Here is a 19166-nt window from a genome sequence, read left to right as displayed (position 1 = left end):
TGCCATGAGCACCCTATTGCACTACTGATAACACGAACAAGCCCACATAGCCATAGGCAGAGAAAGCAGTGCACCCCGTTAGCACCTGCTGTTAAGCCCTCATTTAGCTAATTATATTTCTCCTCCATTTTTTAAACCAGCCTTCTCACAGCATTACCGCCTGTTTTGCAACAAGCCAGTCTTAACCCTTACTGTAGCCTTTCGAAGGCAGCAAATAAAGGCTTTCATTTCTGGATGTTCAAGTTGCAGCAAAAAGGAAACATCTGTTGGGAAGGAGGAAGCCGCTCTGCTTTCGTTTCACTTTTGGAGCTGATGACATAATTGGCCATTAGATTAGCAATTAAAGAGAGCCAACTGGAATGCTAATTCACATAAAAAAGGGAGCTCAGTTCCTGCCTAGGCCTATTTCAGTAGTTTTTTTAAATCCAATTTTCCACTTAGCTTTCCTCCTCGCTCCAGGGAGACACACACACAGCCTGGGGAGACCAAAACCCTTGAGAACCAGCAAAGCTGGTGAAAGCCCATGCTGCTAAAACCATGTTGCCATGACTCACGTTACCAGGATTTGCCATGCTGCCGAGCAGGGCTGATGCCTGACTCACTCAGCACAGCACTCGCTCCCCCTCTCTGAGTCAGGTCTCAGAAATTGCAGAGCGGAGGCTGCTCCCACAGCGCCAAAGACCCAGGGTGCGTTTTTGCACCCGCTTACATTTGTTGGCTGCGCAGCACAAAGGCAATTAGGAGCGCGTGGGTGAAATCTTACTGTCTGGATTGGCAAAGTCACCATTTACCCCACTTTACGTGGTTACACCGGAGGGAAGCAAGACTGAGTAGCAGGTGAGATTGAAGCCCTAGTTAAATGTCTTTCTAGCAAGAACAGGAAAAAAACCACTGGGTTGCAGGTTTCCAGGATGACAAAGAGCTTTCTTGTTTTGTTTACTAAAAAACCCTAATAATTATCAATCCATCCATTTACCTCTAAACTGATAATATTTCTCATGATGTCCTGAAAAACAAAGCAGAACATCTCACGATATCCTCCTCAGAGGATGTCTTTCAGAGCAGTAATGTAAAGGGTAAGAGCCATTTAGCAGCCTACTTAATACACATTTTCTGCCAGACGATTTCCCCTGGACCATATTATCAAAGGCACTGCATAATTGCTGTATAACAACTGGAGCATGTCCAAAAACATTTTTAAAGCCTGGAATGATCTTGTTCAGGTTGAAAGTTGCACATTTTAGAAAGGCCCCTTCTGCCCAAGACTGTTTCAGACCAAATCGACAAGAACCAAGTATCTACCTCCTGCCTCTCAACATCCATGTTCCAGACAACGATTCCCCCATCTGCACCACAGGAGATGAGCTGTCGAGTGTGGTGAGCATAGGAGAGAGACTGAACTTTATCGCTGAAAAAGAAACAAGACAGTTACTAATCAACCATCTACGGCTAGCACACAAGTAAGCATAGAATATACAATAAAGCAGTATAAACCACTTGTTTGCCCATATGTTTCCCTCCCCACCTCACTGTACATGGCATCCATCAGATGCAAATCAGTCTTTGCTGTCCAGCTGGGACCAGAACCAGAGTGTTGCTCATCTGAGCAGGATCCACAAAAGCAAAGACCTGTTCTGATAACTGCTTTTGCTGCTCCTGAGATGGGAGGTCTCAGCTCCCCAAACAGAGCTGCAGCTCCGGGCTTCTCTGAAGGCACATCTGGATGCACAAACACAGCCTCCGTAAGGTACCTTCTTGTCACAAAGTCAGTAACAACTTTATTTTCGTAAATCTCTGCCACATCTAGGAGTGAAGCACTGAGGAACTATTGAAGATTTTCTTTTAACCCTAACAAGCATAGAGAGTATCAAAAATAATATAAGAATCACTAAATTGTTCCTAAGCCTTCCCAAAGTAAGGTAGAAGATTTAGGTGCTTTTGCTTCTTCTTTTAAGGAAAAAGCAGCATGGGAGAAATAATGCAGTTTAAACCCCCAAAGCTGTGCTCATTCCTTCATAAAAGAAAGAAAACCAGGCCTCACCTCAAGCTCATTTACAACCTGGGAAACAAAGACCGTACAACACTACTATGGAAAAAACAAGATTAAGAATAATCAGTAACCAAGCATACAGCAACTGGAATATCCCATAACATTTGGTTTTCTTTGCTACCACCACTGGTCTCATCTACCAAACGGACTTCCATGCTAACGCACTTGCTTGTGTGTATGGCTGCTCCTCCAGAGGGGAATGCATTTACGGGACAATTTGGTACAACACAGCCTGCCTTAACAGCGCCTGCCTGACGACGCCAGTGGCACCATCAGGTGAAATGTTTCTTAGTCCCTGTTGTCCTTAGGACCAGGTCTCTATACTGTACAGTGCCAGCCAACAGCCATGCCACAGATCTAGTTGAAGATGTCCCTGCTTATTGCAGGGGGGTTGGACTAGATGACCTTTAAAGGTTCCTTCCAACCCAAACTATTCTATGATTCTATGATTAAAATCCAGAGACTAACTTTGTATTAGGAGAACTAATTTCCACAGCAATAAATCTAGCAGCAGTGCATTAGCAAGCACCACTGGTAGGGTACGAGGGTGATCTGGGAATTTCAGCAAGAGCTCTGCAGTGCTCTGAAATCCCAGCAGCATCCAAATCGCTCAGCAGAGTGCAGCATCACTCAAAAGAAATGTATGAATATGTAAGAAACTGTTAGACCAAAACCAACATGGGATTTTGCCTCTCCAGACCTGAGCCTGGCATGCAAGTCCCACATATACGCACTCCCAATACACTAAAACAAACTTGTTGCATTGTCAGTGTTAAAAGGCTAGGATGTCATTGCAACTAGAGCCACTCTATCTCTGCTCAACACCCAGCACAGGTTTACTCTTCTTCAAAGACTTCTGCTATGCTACGCAAATGTGAAGTCTGTACGTGCGAAGATGAAGCCTCTTTGCATTGAGGAGATGGTGAAGGCCCCTATGGGTAAAGCACAATACTTGGAATTCAGGCTGTAGGTAAAGTGGCATAGAAAAAGTTAGCGTGGAGGAAAAATGGACTAATTGTCCAAGCCTGATGCTCCCTCTAGGGGAAGGAAAGACCTTCACACCTAAAAAGCGAGAATTTCTCTGCAGATGTTCTCATTTGAGGACCCTCCTCTTTCCAACAAAGGTGCAAGCTCTGGCATAACACATTCAGGACTACAGATACTGTGTTTTCCTTCACCACCCTTTGCAGACTCTCAAACCAGCCTGTGGGCCCAACGCTGAAAAACTTACTATAAGCAACTTATTCCAGTTGTATATGGGCCACAGGGAGTCACACATACAAGCTTGAGGCATGTGAAGACTGTAACCTTTGGGCTGTTTGTTTCCAGATATGGCTTCTGCCTTTAGCTTTTCTCCCATAAAAGCAGGAGGAAGGGCTTTGAACGTACTTATGTCCTTGCAGCTCGATGGCTGTTCCTTTTCTTCCTCCAATATCCCACATTATAATGGAATGATCAGAACTGCCCGAGAATAAAACTCGCTGTATTGGGTCCCAACAGAGAGCAGTGACACCACCTGAAATAGGAGATGTACACAACAGTCATTTCACTACAGAAAGTGGAAGACAGGAATGTAGCTAAATATATATATAAAGATACAATAAAAAATATGGAGAGATAGTGATTAAAATGCAGGTCTCTTTAGCAAAGGCCATGCAGCCACTGTGCTTGCTAGTTGAAAACTAACAGCCTAGAAAACCTACTGAAGCCCCATCCTGCTCTTCTCCGGGCAGAGGGCTCTGCTGCCACTCGCATAGATGAATCCACTGAGCAGTAAAGCATGGTAGAAGGATGGTCACGGTGTGACTACACAGATTTTCATCTCCGTCATTCCAGGAGATAGATTTTATTACAAAAGGGAAGCAAGTGTGGAATATTATGGGCATCTTCACAGTATCCTAGCACGAGGATTGAACTACCTTGTGCTACCTCGTGATTGAGCTATTAGCATTCAATCAGAGAGGAGGGATATGGAGAGAAAACGCTGAGGAATGACCACCATTTTTTCTGCTAGATGGCAGGATCACATTCCAGGGTTGCTGCTTTTAAAGTGTGATGGGCACAAGTCCCAGCAGCGAAACAAGCAGTTAGTGCCTCCAAGATGTGCCTATTCCACTTGGGCAAAAGTATCTACCACTATGGGTCTTTCCTCGAGGAGCATCCTTTTCCCCCCAAAGTACCACAACTCATTCTACTCTCACTCTGCTTTAATTAGCAGCTACTGATTGCAGCATTTTCTGCCATAGAAGTTTTCTGATCGGAAGTCTGATTGCTCTCGTTTTTACCAATAAAGAATAAAATGCCCTGAGCTGTAGTGATAGTTTAAGGTCTTTCTCCCTTCCACGCTATGCACTGACACAAGCCTTCCTAGTGTTTCACAGGAGAGTCAAACCACCATGATGCTGAGCACAGATGAAGAACCAAATTGGGTCTCCTCCTGAGGCCTTACCTGTGTGTCCCTTAAATGTCGTAACAAGGCTGCAGGACTCTTGTTCCAGTTTGAGTATGGTCACTTGCCCAGAATGATCACCAACAAACACGTGCCGAGTTTCCACATCAAATCTAACAGATAAAAGCTGAGGAAAATACATTGCTTATACAAGCTTTGCATTCCTTTCATGACTTGTTAATTCTTTTAATACAAGTATACTGCAACCTCATGAATAGTGCTCCAGGCTCAAGGAGGTATTCAGAGTGTACTTTTAGGCATCAAACTCATGCCTGTTCATATTAATAGCACCGTCTCCCTGAGTAAACCAAAGAGTGAGAACAAATGAGACTATTCCAGAGGACACAAGCTGTGTTTTTATTATGAAACACCTTTGAAGTAGCCCTTCGCCATGAGCAGAGGAGTCCTCTCCCCAGGCTCTCTAACTTAGAGAGCTACTGTTAGCTACAGTTGGACTTTCCCTTTCCAAAATTGTATGAAATAACTACTACTAGTTTTCTGCTTCTTCATTAGAGTTAAGTTTATGAATACAATGAAGGGGTATTTTTTTATGTCGTATTTGGGGATGTGAGAGCTACATCAGGTGCATCACACATCATATTCTAAGCTGAGTAAAATCTGGACCCATTCAACCACTTACTGGAACCACCTATCTGGACAGATTCTGACCTCTTCATCCAATTTAATTCCACATTTAGAGTCCATACTGGATATTTAAGGAGCAACTGCTTAGCACTGATTTTATGCACACAGGATCTTGGGGGAAAAAAACACATTCCTGGTTCTGCCAAGCTTTTTGCAATATTTGTGAATGATTCTCCCTTCCTCTGCCCTCCATCAGCATTACCTGGTTGACCCAAATTAAAGTGTCCTCCAAAATTTTGAATCACTCGAAACTGTCCGTTCTCTAGAGAGATCTAGGAAATACAGAACAAATTCCTGCATTATGCTTTCAAAAGTATTTATCATTTAATTAAAAATTAAGTTCAGTCTTTATGCCATTTAGATTGGCTGAATGACCAGATGCTATAAAGCAAGTCCATGTTCAGACAGTAATTTTGAGTGAGTCTCACTTCCCATGAACTAGCAAAACACACGTCATCTATACCACATACACTATGGGGCACTAAAAGTCTGTTTATGCTAACCCCTGGTTTCAGTCTAAGAGCTCATACTTTTCCACTTCCCTTTTCATTTGCAATAAAGCTGAATTAATATTTCTTTTATTGTCAGGCAGCTGGGGCAGCTCTAGGTGAATAAGCCACTTGAGTGCCATTTCTGGAGCCATTTACTCTTTAGTTAACCCAAGTTCCCAATACATAGTGGGCTGTTCCAGAGTGAAGGACAAGTACTCATTATTTTATATTAAAGTCATTTAATTTTTACCATGCATACACCCAGGCACACTGACCTGATCACTGACCTACTTTGCTACCGTTAATTCTTAGAAGAAAGCATGCGCTGCATGTTGAAATGAAGGCTCTGTCCATATTTATTACAATAGCAGACCACAATAGGTTGCAGATCGCCCATTGTTTTGCTCAGAAATGCTTAGACCTAAATATGCCACCACGTATTAAGGAGACAAAGCAAGGAGAACAGACAGTTTTTAAAATTGGTTTTAAATAGCAGTTTCTCTCACAAAGCACTGAACCTATACAGGGCACAAAATTTGGAGGATAACTAGAAAAATAAGCCAAAGAGGCTGTTTAAGTGCCAAAGGGCGGAAATAAAACTGAGAGCTCAGCAAAGGATACTGCAGGCCACAGGCACCTGCACTGGTGCGGTACCCTCCCAGCCGCTGGCCACTCTCTGAACAGTGCCACGTGAAGTGTTTGTCTTGTCCGGTGCTTAACACCCACTCCATCTCCAGGACAAACAGAATCATCATGACCCTGCTTTGATGAGCTGAAAATTAAGCAGACATATAATCGCATTGTGGAGAAGAACACGGGGGCAGAAGACCACTGCAAATACCAACTGCACTGAGCTCACCCTTCCCTACAGAAGAAACTGGTGTTTAATAATCCCATTGACACGAGCTACCATGCAAGCTTGTAAGGTCCCTGCTCTGCATGTTCAGCGTTTGCATGACAAAGAGCAGAAGCAAGACTTAATTCCTTCCATCCCTGTTGCAGCCATTTATCTCCTACAGTAGCACAAGTCTTCCTTCCATCATTGTATCATCACCAACAAAGCTGCCATTGTGGAAAGCACTCTGGGCTCTACTTAAACTTCTTTTGAGCCGGTTTTATGACAGCAGTGCAGATGCCTACGCTGACGCTCCTCCCGCTGTGAGGTCTGGTGGATCTGGGCTGCGGATTGTGGTACCCCAGCAGAATGATGAATTACAGCACAGGCACAACCCTGCACCAAAGGAAAGTTTTAGCATTGCATGTAAACCAGCTAAAAAGGAAATTGGAATAAAATAAAATAAAAACTAAAAAGATCACAGCTGGGCAAGATGAATAAAACAGCTGAAGGAATAAATTTCTACTGCTACCTAAATAAAGCCATCAAAAGCTTTTCATTAAAGCAAGGGAACCCAGGCTTGTGCAGACATTTTTTTGTATGAATGACCAGTGGGCTTGGTCATGAAGTGCTGATTGAGCCGACTTTTTAATAAAACAAGTGGCTGGAAAGACACGCAGAATTATTCCCAGCTGTAACTTAGCAGCGAATGCCATACTCCTCAATCCACAGCCCTACTGGTTTATTACTGTTCTGAGATCCGGCAACATGTGTTGCACAAAGCAGGCTCCTTGTATTTGTTTGTGTAAAAGCTGACACACTGGAAAGATTAAATATCTTTAGAAGCTTAAAAACCACCCCAAAAACTCTGTTTGAAATGCAGAGAAATTCCTCAGAACAGTATGGGAAGATTGCTGCCTGCCCTATACAAATATACAGCACAGATGAGAAACGTGTTCAAATCCCATGAGGGGGAACTAGTAGCAAAGAATAGGAGGCTTGCACAAGCCAACATCTGCCCGTGATTCACACTGCTTTTTAGACCCAGATTCCCTAAGGAGAAAATTCAATAGGTGCATTGACACAAGTTGCCCTAACTGTGAACTGGTCCAGCTGCCAACCACAGTGTCAGACGTGAACTGTGCCCAGAAGCTTTCACCCTTGCCCATAGAAGAGATCAGATTTTGGCTCTCGTTTCCACCCACTTTTAAACTCCAGGTTTGTAATCAAGATAGAGGGATGAGGACCACCCAGGAGTCACTTGAGCTCTTTTAAGCAGATCCTCTCTCCTTTCCGCCTTCCAGATTTCTTCTCTGGGAAGAAATTCAGTGACCCTATGGGTGACTAATGCTTGTCTTTATCTATCTGTTGGTCTCCTCAGGGGCATCCGCACTAGCTGGTGGAGTGGTGACTGCAGAAAGGGCCACGATGGGACGCATGCACCCTGATGGCCTCATATACATGTCCCAGGAGCTTGTGTACACCAGCAGTGCCGTAGATAGACCCATGCACTTCCACAGGATGTGCAAAGCTGGCTGAGATCAGGCTGTTCAAGGCCTGTCCAGGGATGTTTTCTCAGCACGTGGCAACTGCTACTGCTAGGTCATCTAAGTAAGGGAGGAAAGAGAGGACAAATGCAAGTAGAAAGTCACTTGTCATTTAAAGGCAATTTGACCCATGTAAAGCTTAAAGAAGCAAAATGTCAGTAGGCTGGAAGTTGATAGAAGAGCAATGAAGAGGTCTGGGCCCTAGGATCAACACAGGTTCAGGGTCATGAAGCAAACAAAAAGCTCGTCCTTCATCCACGGAAGGTTTGATCACCATTTGTGTGCAGAAAAAAAAGCGGAGCAAACACTTCCAAAGCTGCTCACTGCAACAACAGCAGGACGGAGAAGGGGGGATGGAGGGTGAACGTGGTCACAGTACAGAAAAAGCCACAGCAAGCACCAAGCAGGAGGAGATCTGTGTAAGCCAGCATGAGAAGAGAGCCTATGTGCAGAGGAAGATTATGCTGTACAGAAGGTAGAGAAACAGCAGGCAGGAGAAGGGAGCAGGTCCATCTGCAGCAGGAGGGTGGGAGGGAGCAGGGGAGCTGCACTCCTGCGATGAGAAAGCAGCAGTGAGCACTGTGCAAAGAGCAGCTTGGAGAGAGGATGGAAGGGCTATGCCTAGACAAAAGCAGCTGCAGCCAGGAGGTGCATGCCGAGATGTCAGCAGCCAGAGTGCAAGGGAAAGGAAGGTCTGCGCTGTGTGTAAAGGCAAAGGTCCGAGAAGCACAGCCAGCGCACAGCCACGCACAGTGCAGGGCAAGAGGTTGTGCTGGGTGCAAGGGAGAGTTACAACAGTGAAAAGCAGCAGCAAACACCAAAAGAGAGGTGGAAATTAGTAGTAAGAAAGAAAAGCTTAGCATGAGCAAGAAAAGCACAAGAGAAGAGGCTGTGCATAGGGGAAAGCAGAAGTAAGGACATGGCGTTAGCTGGCCTGAAAGCAAGGAGGCAGGGGGACACCCCCCAAATGGGCAGGCTGCAGAAAGCATGGAGCAGAAGCAGGTCTACAAATCCTGCTTGGCAGAACAAGCACGTGTTAAATAAATTAAGAAAAAAAAATTTACAAAGCAGGAGCTATTATATCATCCTGAGGTGGAACAGACTGGAAACAAGGCCCCTGGCAAGAAGGTGCAGTTGCAAGGAGCAGGGTGGAGAAGGCTGTGCAGAGCGGGAAGCAGCAACAGCCATGCAGCAGGACCAGCCTGTGAGGCACGGGGGGGGCAGGAAGCCGGGGCTGCTGAGGGGAGGGAAAGGTTTCTTCAACACTCACAGAGTGTCCCAAATGGCACCGTTCAAATGCTTGCACCACCCCTCCTCATGCAAGGGAATGAGTTAGTGCCTGTAGGAGGCCAATGCCCCGTGACCCACCCCGGAGTCCTGACTAACGCTGTGTCACATCCCCAATCTCTGTGTTTTGATCCCTTTCAAGAAAGGGAAGATTTTGCAACTCCAGACACAGTGTCACAGCAAAACCTCCACAGAGCACGGCCAGCCACGTCCGCTGCCGGTGCTCGGCCACCGTACAACATCCGACCTGGCTGCAGACGCCTGCCAAGACCAAAGCACAGCCTATGCATGTGCTGTCATCCTCTGTCACTAGCAGACCATTTGGCAGGCATATTCATTGCCTTTCAAGATGCAATTAGTGTTCTTTAATCACTACAGCAGCTTCAGCCACTTATAATAATAATACCTTGTTGTGGGATGTGATCAAGAGCCAGCCAGTCACTGGGCAAGGTGCTACTTTTAAGAGCATTGCTGATCATTTACAAACAAAGCACAGGCAAAGCACAGGCAAAACCAGCCAGCATGGCTAAGCTAAAGCTCCTTAGTAGACTGAATAAAATTATTTACTCCCCCTAAAATATCTTTGAAGAATGTAAAGGCCTTACTTGAAAACTTTAAACAAAACCATATACCCAACACTTTTTAAAGTAAGGCCACCATACCCAACAAAACTACATGGTCCTTTTTAATTATGGTTTTCCTTGCCCAAAGGCTTTGCCAAGATCCTTATGCCAACCCCTATACCTTGGCAGAGCCATGTGAGGAAGGTGTACTATGGGGATGGGATTGTGGAGGGAGTCACCCTGGACCAGGTGAGGAAGGTTCACCTCTGTTGGATCATGACATGCCTACCCAAACGACTAAGAGGCCCTTCCTTGCATATTCTCCCAGAGAGCATGGTGAACACGGGGCCCTTCCCACCTTGCTGTGTCGCAGCAGTGCTGTTGGACTCTGGTCCCACTGATGCCCTCAGTAAACCCAGTGTCCTGGATGAAGGCAACTGTGAGGAGCATAGAAGTACCTCCCGGTGCATGGTCCAATGGAGGTGTAGGAGCCTGTGACTGACAGCAGCTCCCAGAGCATCTCACTTCTGCAATGCTTCCCCAACACCCCAGACTCCAGTATGGGTCCAGCTGAGCCCAGGGAAGTGGCGGAGCCGGTGCTGCGCTCCCCTACCAACATACGACGTGAGGAGTGGAGAATCAGGGAGCATGTCTCTATGGATGGGAGCTGCGGAGCAGTGGGCACCCTCAGGTCATCAGTGCGCTGCAAACAGTGGAGAATCTCTGCTTTGTTTTCCTCTCTTGTATGGTCAAAATTGCCCCTTGGGACTTTGGGTGACATTTTCCAGTGGAGCTGAGGCAACCCAAGATTGTCCCTGGTTTGCTGTAACTTACTCTGTGCCATGTCATTGCTGGTCTGGACAGAGGAGCAGCCCAGAGGGGTTTGTGCAGCTCAGAGTGGGCTGCTAGCATTGCTGGTAAGCTGGGCAGAGCATATCTTCATGCAGAAGCTCTCCTCCATCCCCATGTCCTGCCTGGCTGTGTTATAGCAGCTGTCGACTGCTGTTCCAGGGAAAGTTTCCTACCGAACCTGAATGGCTCTTCACTGAGTCTTGTCCCTCTTGTAGCAATAAATTGGGACCTGTCTTTCCCCCTCTCTGGTCGCCATCTCCATTTGCAGCACTAAGAGCGGTCTGGCTTTCCTAAGCTGGCAGTGCAGGAGAAAAACAGTACCTGAGGGCATTTTTTTCCAAAACCAAACTTTTGCCCATGTGGCTGGCAATGTGCAGAAAGCAGAACACCAGCCCTAATGCTTCTTTAACCCTTGTACAGAGGGGATTACTATACAAACACCCACATACACATGAATTTGGGGGATCCCAGCAGCCTGGGATCATCACACTTCCTTTCCACTTCCAAAACTAGGTCACTCGCACACTGCCACTCTTTTTTAAATTAGGGGAATACAGTTTTCATCAGCTTAAACAAGGAAAAGACCAAACATCAAACTCTGGAAGTGGGGGAGGAAAACGGGGAAGGGGGTCCATGCCCCTGATGGACACAGCAGGCAGCAAGCGTTGCACACAGTGGCTTAAACACCTGAAGGCAGACACTGTCCGCTGTCAGCGATCGCTGTGGTTTGGGCTAAAACTGAAATGATGCCTCTTCCGGACACGAGTCTTATGAGGAACGGCTGAGGGAACTGGGACTGTTTAGTCTGGAGGAGAGGAGGCTGAGGGGAGACCTTATCACTCTCTACAACTACCTGAAAGGAGGTTGTAGCGAGGTGGGGGTTGGTCTCTTCTCCCAAGTAACTAGTGATAGGACGAGAGGAAATGGCCTCAAGTTGTGCCAAGGGAGGTTTAGACTGGACATTAGGAAAAACTTCTTTACTGAAAGAGTGGTCAGGCCTTGGAACAGGCTGCCCAGGGAAGTGGTTGAGTCACCATCCCTGGAAGTATTTAAAAGACGTGTAGACGAGGCGCTTAGGGACATGGTTTATTGGGCGTGGTGGGGTTGGGTTGACTGTTGGTTGGACTTGATGATCTTAGAGGTCTTTTCCAACCTTAATGATTCTGTGATTCTATGATTCTAAGTATTGCTTCCCTTACCCTAAAATAAGTCCACAGTTTTCAGATAAAACCTTCTAACACATCGTCTGAGACTCCTGGCACAAAATCACCAGAACTGATCAAAAACCTTCCCATGCAGAGACAGGCAGTCTAGGAAGGAGGCAACTCCAGTTGGGACTGTGGTCAGTTGTACCGCCTCTCTACTGATGTTAATGGACCCTCATTAGAGTCCTCTGTTGTCCAACATTTGGGGGATGCCAACTGAACTCTTGGGGTTCTCCCACAGGACAACCCATGGAGGTTCTCCATGGCATCTTCCTACCCAAAGGCCTCCTCCAATGCTCTGCACTGCAGCAGAAGGCCATAAGAACAGCCTTCATTTTCCTTCATTTTTCTTTAATTTTATGAGGGTGCTCCCCAGGCCTTCGGTGGGCTGCCAGTCAACTAGCTATTCTGCCATACTGCCAAGATATATGTTCCCCCTTCCAAAATTTTCAGCCTTTTCCCTGAAGAGCTCGGCAAGAAAGGTGGTCTCATGCATATATTGTTCTGCATATGCAGAAGAAAAGACTTCAGCTCACCCTTCCTAGGCTGTGATTAGCCTGCAAGATTGAATCCAAGCATGCAAATGGATGAGCTAATAACAAAGGGGGGGCTACAGAACAGTCAGTAGGACTCTTCAGTGCAAGAATAGGAAACCTAGGTGTGTCAAACTTTGGTGATTGTGGAGCAATCACAAATTCGGATACTAAAGACTTATACAGTCAGACTGCAGCAGTCTTATTTAAGATTCACATGTATTTTATCATTATTAGATATTTTTCTTCAGTTTTTACAACCTAAGAAGAAATGCAGGCATTCTAGCTTAATTTTACAACACACCAGGCATTCATGAAAGAGCTGAAGTAAAACGCTCAAAAGCTGATGCATGTTAGCCGTGCTCTGTAAAAATCAAGATTCTTTTCATACCTTAAAAACAAAATGTTACAAAGTGATCCCCAGAGCCTCCATTTAGAGATTTAAATTATCCTCTCAATCTCTCAAGGTATAAAACTCAAAATATATGAGTAAATACATATTTTAAAATGTATGTGAGAAATCTCAAGCCAACATGCCAGAGGCTTCTATACAGAAACATAATGCTTAGCATATAATATGATATGATACCATACAATATCATAGCACCTCTTCGTCTAACAGCAAAAGAGATATAAGAATAAATTGTTGCATGTATTTGTTACTTTTATAAGGATAGCCGTCCCAAGCACAGTGTCCTTTAGAGGTTTGACAAGGATAAATAGCTAGGTTTCTTAAAACATCACATTAGTGAATACCAGAATATAATTTAAAAAGGTATGGATTAGCATTTCTTGACCTTTTATAATGACAGCTATTCACTGATAATCTTGAGATTACTGAAGCTGACAGTTATTGAAATATAACCAGACTAACCCCAAAAGCTACAGTCTTAATGCTTCAGCCCTAAAAGATGGGTTAGTTTCCTAAATTGTTTCACTAGATACACTGGATTACTAAAGATTAAAAATTAATACTCCTCTCCCCGAAACGTGGTCTGGATTTTGGACAGTTTGCTGTCTAGAATGATATTCCAAAGGAACACTTAAAAGGAAAAACAGAACATGAAACAGCTCTTTAAAAATCTTGTAATCTCAGAACAAAGCACATTATTGATCAATTGATAAAACTAGCATTTACATTAGTTTAAAAAAAAAAAAGTCCCTTGTAAAGGGGACTTCTCTCCATTCACACTCTTTAAGAGAACATTAACAAAAATTAATGACAATACAAACCAATTAACACGGATCATGGTTCTTACCCTGGTAACTTTTCACTAGTGTCATCTTGTTGTAATCTTCTGATAAAATGAATTCCTGAGGGAGGGGAAAGAAAAAACAAAATAAACAGTGCTTAGAGATGTAAAGTGTTTGAGATGTAAAGTGTTTGAGAGTGTTTTAATTTGAATTCATTACCAAGGTAAGCTCTCCCTTCTTTGCAAGCACAGCCCTGTCTATACCTTTGCAAATTTTGAGTACCTCCATCTAAAAACCTAAATTATTTCACTTCTTAAAGCTGCCTAAGAAACATCATCATGAGTGCTTCTTGAATAGAATGGTGGAGATAAAAGAGGAACTATTAAAAAAGAAGTCAAAAAAGCTGACAGAAATGGCTGGCTATAAGCCAAGGTACCACAAAATGAGAGACCTGAGATCTGGCATGTAGCAAACATCTATTGCTCAGGACTGCCTGGGCAGAAACCTGCATGTGCACACAGCTATGTGTGCGTGCATATGTGTATACATGTATCCATGTGTGTGCATACACTACACCCCAACCTGAACGCTCAGGAAATTCAATATAAATATGTAAGAGCCCCTTGAAGTTGCTCAGTCCACACTAGGTACCAATAATCCACGATGGGAATACATTTCAGGTTTCTGCTCAAAAGTCTCTCAGTGCTTCAGACAAATAGAAACCCAGACTTTTCCCCCCCTTGATCTTATCCCACTATTGGTTAATATTTATTCTGGTATCTCAGAAGCAGACTTTCTTGCTTTGCTACTGCTTCATTGTGGCTAACAAGCAGTTGTGTGTGGGATGGAGGATGGCTTAGCACAGGCTGTGGCTGCCTGGCGAGAGATGCGTGGTGTGACCCAGTTGGGCTTGCTCCTGCAGCCCGCGAAAAGCACATCTATGGGGACTGCTCTGCAGTCCTGCTGCCTTGGTGCTGCTGTTTAACCACTGATATGGCTTTTGCACGAGGAAATGATGAAAACAGCAGCTAAGAGTCTGCATGGCAGCCTCAGCTCCTGGAAAAACCCCATGTGGTTAAACTGATTGAGCACCTGGGTGTCCTTGCCACTCATTTTGAAGAGGAGAGGTTGCTCAAAGCAGGGCTGGAGTGGCCACAACAAAACTCCTGCAACATGTCTCTGGAGGAAACACCCAGGCAAAGGGTAGGCTCTGTGGCCCCATCGCATGAATTAGCTTTCAAACTGCTGTCAGGTATCTACATGTGTACACCAAGTACTCAGAGAAACACGAAGAAAAAACAGGGAGTGTAAAAACACATCATATTAATAATTTATAGCAAACTACACAGAAACTCCCTGAGCTAATCTACCCTGGGGACAGAAGTAGTAAAACTTAACTCATTTAATCTGGAAACAGAGTGAAAATAAAAGAAGCATTATAAATACAAGATAAGCTAAACTTTAAAGCATACAGTTTCACAGCATACAGTGAAATATTCATGTATAAGCATTGTCAAAAGCACTGTGCAACATGCAGGTGGAGGGGACTGGACTTCAGGAGCCTATGGACTGTATTTAAGGCAAACCAAACGTTTAGCACAAAAGAGCATGAGAAGACATTCTAACCACCAAAAAGCCGGTATTTACCCACAGTTTCCAAACCGCAATTAAAAAAAAAGTCACTCTGCATTTTCTGTGGAGTCGCTATAGGTAATCTGCACAGCTTTCCAGCACCAGGATTACCCTAACACATCATATCTACTGCTTGGCACCAAGGTGGAGGGGCTATGATACTCATCTGTGGAACATCTACAGATCTGAGCTTCCAGGAAAACAACTGCAAGTGAGTTGAGGCAGCTATGTATTTTGCTGTTTCTAGGTTTCTGCTCATAAGTTAGTAATAAATATGTTCTCTTGAATTGCTCTACTTCATCTTCCTTTCCTTAATATGCTCCACCTCCCATTAGTTTTCCCCTGGCAGCTGAGGACAGTAGGGAGTGTTATTTAAACAGCAGTAACAAATCAATTAAGTCAGCTGAATTTCTATACCAGGGTCACCTTAACTCTACAAACCACAGAACGTTAAAAATCTGCTATACCTCCCTAGCTACTTACAGGGGAAGTGGTTTTCATTAACCACTGCCTGAAGAATGCTAAACCACCACATGAAATGCTTTACTACAAAGCCTACTTGAAGCAAGACCCTTTGCTGTGAATGCTAACTTTCTGCTGTCATTATCAAAAGGGAAACGGCTTCAATTGTTGCAACACATGGTGGGAGAATATGTCTGCCTTTCCCATAATTTGGCTGTCCTGGTACTGATCCCAGCTTTCACTGTGGTGGCACACAGATGCTGGTGACTTCAGGCGGGATGAAGAGTGTGGTTTGCATTCTCATTTTTCTTTGCATTTTTCCTTTGACAAATTTGACATGGCCATTCTGTTCCGTGATCCGAACAGTCCCACAGTTTCAGTGGGAGACTGGAAAGGCTTTTGAGTCTCTCCATTACAATATAGTGAATCAAACACAACTGCAGTTTGTAAGGTTTACCCAAGTATTGATTAGCTCTTTATGCTTTAATACAAACCACAGCTATGTACTATTAATATACTGCTCCATCCAAAGAGATAAACAAACACAGTAAAAAATAAACACAGTTCCATTAACCTGAATACTGGATATAATTTTTTCTTCTTTTTTTTTTTTTTCCCCTGAAGACTTCTTGCTTCTCATTTTTTTCTTTGAAAGCATACGATAATTTGCGATGCATTTTCTTGTTTTGCATTTTCTACTCTTTCTCCAGGTCTTTTACTCCCTGCTCCCCTTTACACTATTACACGTTCTTCCATTGCACTCATTCCCCTCTCCCTCTCAAGGCCAAATGTATTAGTTGCGTCAATAGACAGGTATTTTAGCACAGGGCACCTTGCTCAAGAAATTCATGCCCTATTGCACATACATTGTGTCATCTGCACTACAAAAACACCGAATTCATCTTTTTAACATTGTACCAGCAGAAATTGTTTTTTTTTATCCTTCCATACATAGATGTTTTGCTCCTCTCAGAGCTGCTGATGCCCAGTTCTTATTAGGCAGCTTCTTACTGAGCTAGAAAGGCGAGTGAGCATCCACACAGCTCAGTCGGTTCTTCTTAACAGAACAGAGGAAGATTTCCAAGTCCTGTGCGAGCCCTTTTGCACAGGAGGGGCTGGGATATATCAGAGCGCTCAAGAAAGCAAAACCAAAACCCCTCCTTGTAGGGATTAAAAACATTTTTTCTGGCAAGATCACTCTTTGCTCCTCAGAGGTTGTTTTGGAGCTACATTACTACCTTTTTTGCCATACTGAAAATGTTAGTGATCAGTCTTGGCTGTTTCAGGTAAGCTTATTATTACAACAATGACTTGGTACCATGAAAGCCTTCACAAAGCAGAAAGGAAAAGTCTTGAGCATCTGAAAAGACTGTCCAATCTAGTGCTCGCTGTTGTACAAAGACTCAACTATACCTTCATGGAGCACACCTCCCTCACACAAACATATACACCCACCACAAACTTCTCTTGAGCCTAAGACCTCTGTAAATCCTCACCCTGGAAATATTATCAGCATCTTGTTTCAAATTACTCTTGCTAAGGCAAACAAAACCACACTCAGGTGTGTGCCATTTCAGAGTCCTTGGCCATGGGTCTGGCTGACATGGCCCAGGGTCTAAGGAAGACCCACGTCTTTCCAGAACTGCAGGTCAATGTCAACAGATGTATCCCAAAATAGCACTAGAGACCTCTGCTTAGGCAACTGAATCCATTTCTGAGAGTTAATAATCTTTATGTATTAGTTATGTGTTACCCATTCACAACCTAGTTCCCACCCCAAGGAATTTACAGTTTGTATTTTACAGATGATGCCATTTTGACAGCACCTTGCAGATCTCCTTAAAGGCTTGATTTTGTCCTGCTAACACAAGTGACCAACAGCACTCTCACCACGTCTTCCAGAGATCAACAAACCCGCTTCAGAAATGGATGAGAATGAAGACTCTCAAATCTACTGTCAGACCCTACATCTATGTTTGTTGCAAAGAAAGCTCTATAAAATGATTACAGTATTTTCACTTTATAAAGTACAAAAACTGGGAGAGGACAGAAACTATCATGTAGTTTTCTTGAAGGAAAAAATAGTAAACTTCCCACAGTGGCAGAGGGGAAGGGTACACATCAGCAGGTAGAGCCTGACTCAGTCTCAGGTATTCAAAGTGCTGTTTATGGCCAAACCTGTAGATACCTGCAAGATCAAATGATGTGGAAGATGAATCTATCTTAATAAGTACCATCCCCAAGGAAGAATTCTGAAGGGCTTATTCTGGTGCCCTGTTGTCCTTGGGCTCTGCTCAAAGTGTATAACAGCTTCATCTAGACACAAGCATGGTGAGCAAAAAAGAACAATTTAATTCAGCTTCAGCTACCTAAAAACTAAATCCTTCATTTAAATCTCCCCAGAAACGGGAGAGAGATTTATGCCATTCTAAAACAGTCTCTAGGGTAAGTAACATGGATATGTCCAAAGGCCTCACCTCTCCTCTACTGGCTGCAGAACCTAATGATTAACTTGATCTAGGAAGCTAACTTTCAGATGGGTGAAATTAGGTGAGGAGTCTCATCTTGGCTGTGGAATTCTCATGTCTATTGCAAGTAATAGACCTTTCCTCTGTTTCTTCTTGTTGTGGTATCTTGAGAGACTTGCACCCATTAAAGCATGTTTTTTTCCACTTCAGAGCAAGGAATTTATGACCATGGTAAGGTCTTTTGGCTTCCAAAAGGGACCTCAGGCAGTCTCTATGACATAAAGTAACAGAAATGCCATTTCTTCTCAAAAACAGTTTGCAAAGTGTAAAAAAAAGATCATAGAAAGTTTGGGGTTTGTTTGTTTGTTTGTTTACTTTAGGTACCACTGCTTTCAAGCAAGGTGCTAGACAATCTTTTTCTCAAGAGAATGGTCTACTGTGCTGCACAAATGTTTGTGCAGCCTTCATGTTGAGAAGTTACACAAGGTTGAAAACAATCTCTTCATCTTTGTAGAAGCAAAAATTGTCACCCTGTTTCACAAGGTAAGGTGGCCATACAAGCTCACCTCATGGTGGCTTTGCTGGAACATCTTTCTTTGATAATAGCATTGCTGCCTATCCTTCTTAAAATGCACCATACATATTTCTGAGGTGCCAGGCTTATAACCAAAATCCATACAGTTTACAAAAAATTTCCCAAATACCATCTTGGCTTTAGTGCAGACAGCTGCCCTTATGTCAACCTTCAGTTATAAAGCCCATAAGGCAGAGACAACAGCAGTAAAAATCTGAAATGATGGTAAAATGATCTTAAATTAGAAGAGAAGTCTATTGATGAGGCATAGGTGAAAAATACCTCTCTGACCCATGACCCTCCCACAAAGTGATACAGCTCTTTACTCATCATCCCACAAGAAAAATCCAATGAATAACGTCAACTGCTACCCAGATCT

General features: G+C 43.9%; 1 protein-coding gene across 1 annotated transcript in view; it reads right to left on the bottom strand.

The window, feature by feature from the left end:
- The window catches only part of WDFY2 (WD repeat and FYVE domain containing 2), a gene marked incomplete at its 5' end in the record, with an annotated part of 30861 nt that overhangs the window by 5717 nt on the left and 5978 nt on the right, over positions 1 to 19166 (bottom strand). The window contains 5 exons of the mRNA XM_009577822.1: positions 1303 to 1408; positions 3440 to 3566; positions 4500 to 4612; positions 6257 to 6407; positions 13717 to 13771. Coding sequence (XP_009576117.1) covers positions 1303 to 1408; positions 3440 to 3566; positions 4500 to 4612; positions 6257 to 6407; positions 13717 to 13771 — 552 coding nt within the window. The remainder of the gene's footprint in view (positions 1 to 1302; positions 1409 to 3439; positions 3567 to 4499; positions 4613 to 6256; positions 6408 to 13716; positions 13772 to 19166) is intronic.

This window comes from Fulmarus glacialis, unplaced genomic scaffold (genome assembly GCF_000690835.1).
Source record: "Fulmarus glacialis isolate BGI_N327 unplaced genomic scaffold, ASM69083v1 scaffold8305, whole genome shotgun sequence".
NCBI classification, from domain to species: domain Eukaryota; kingdom Metazoa; phylum Chordata; class Aves; order Procellariiformes; family Procellariidae; genus Fulmarus; species Fulmarus glacialis.
This window is presented reverse-complemented; position numbering and strand designations above follow the sequence as displayed.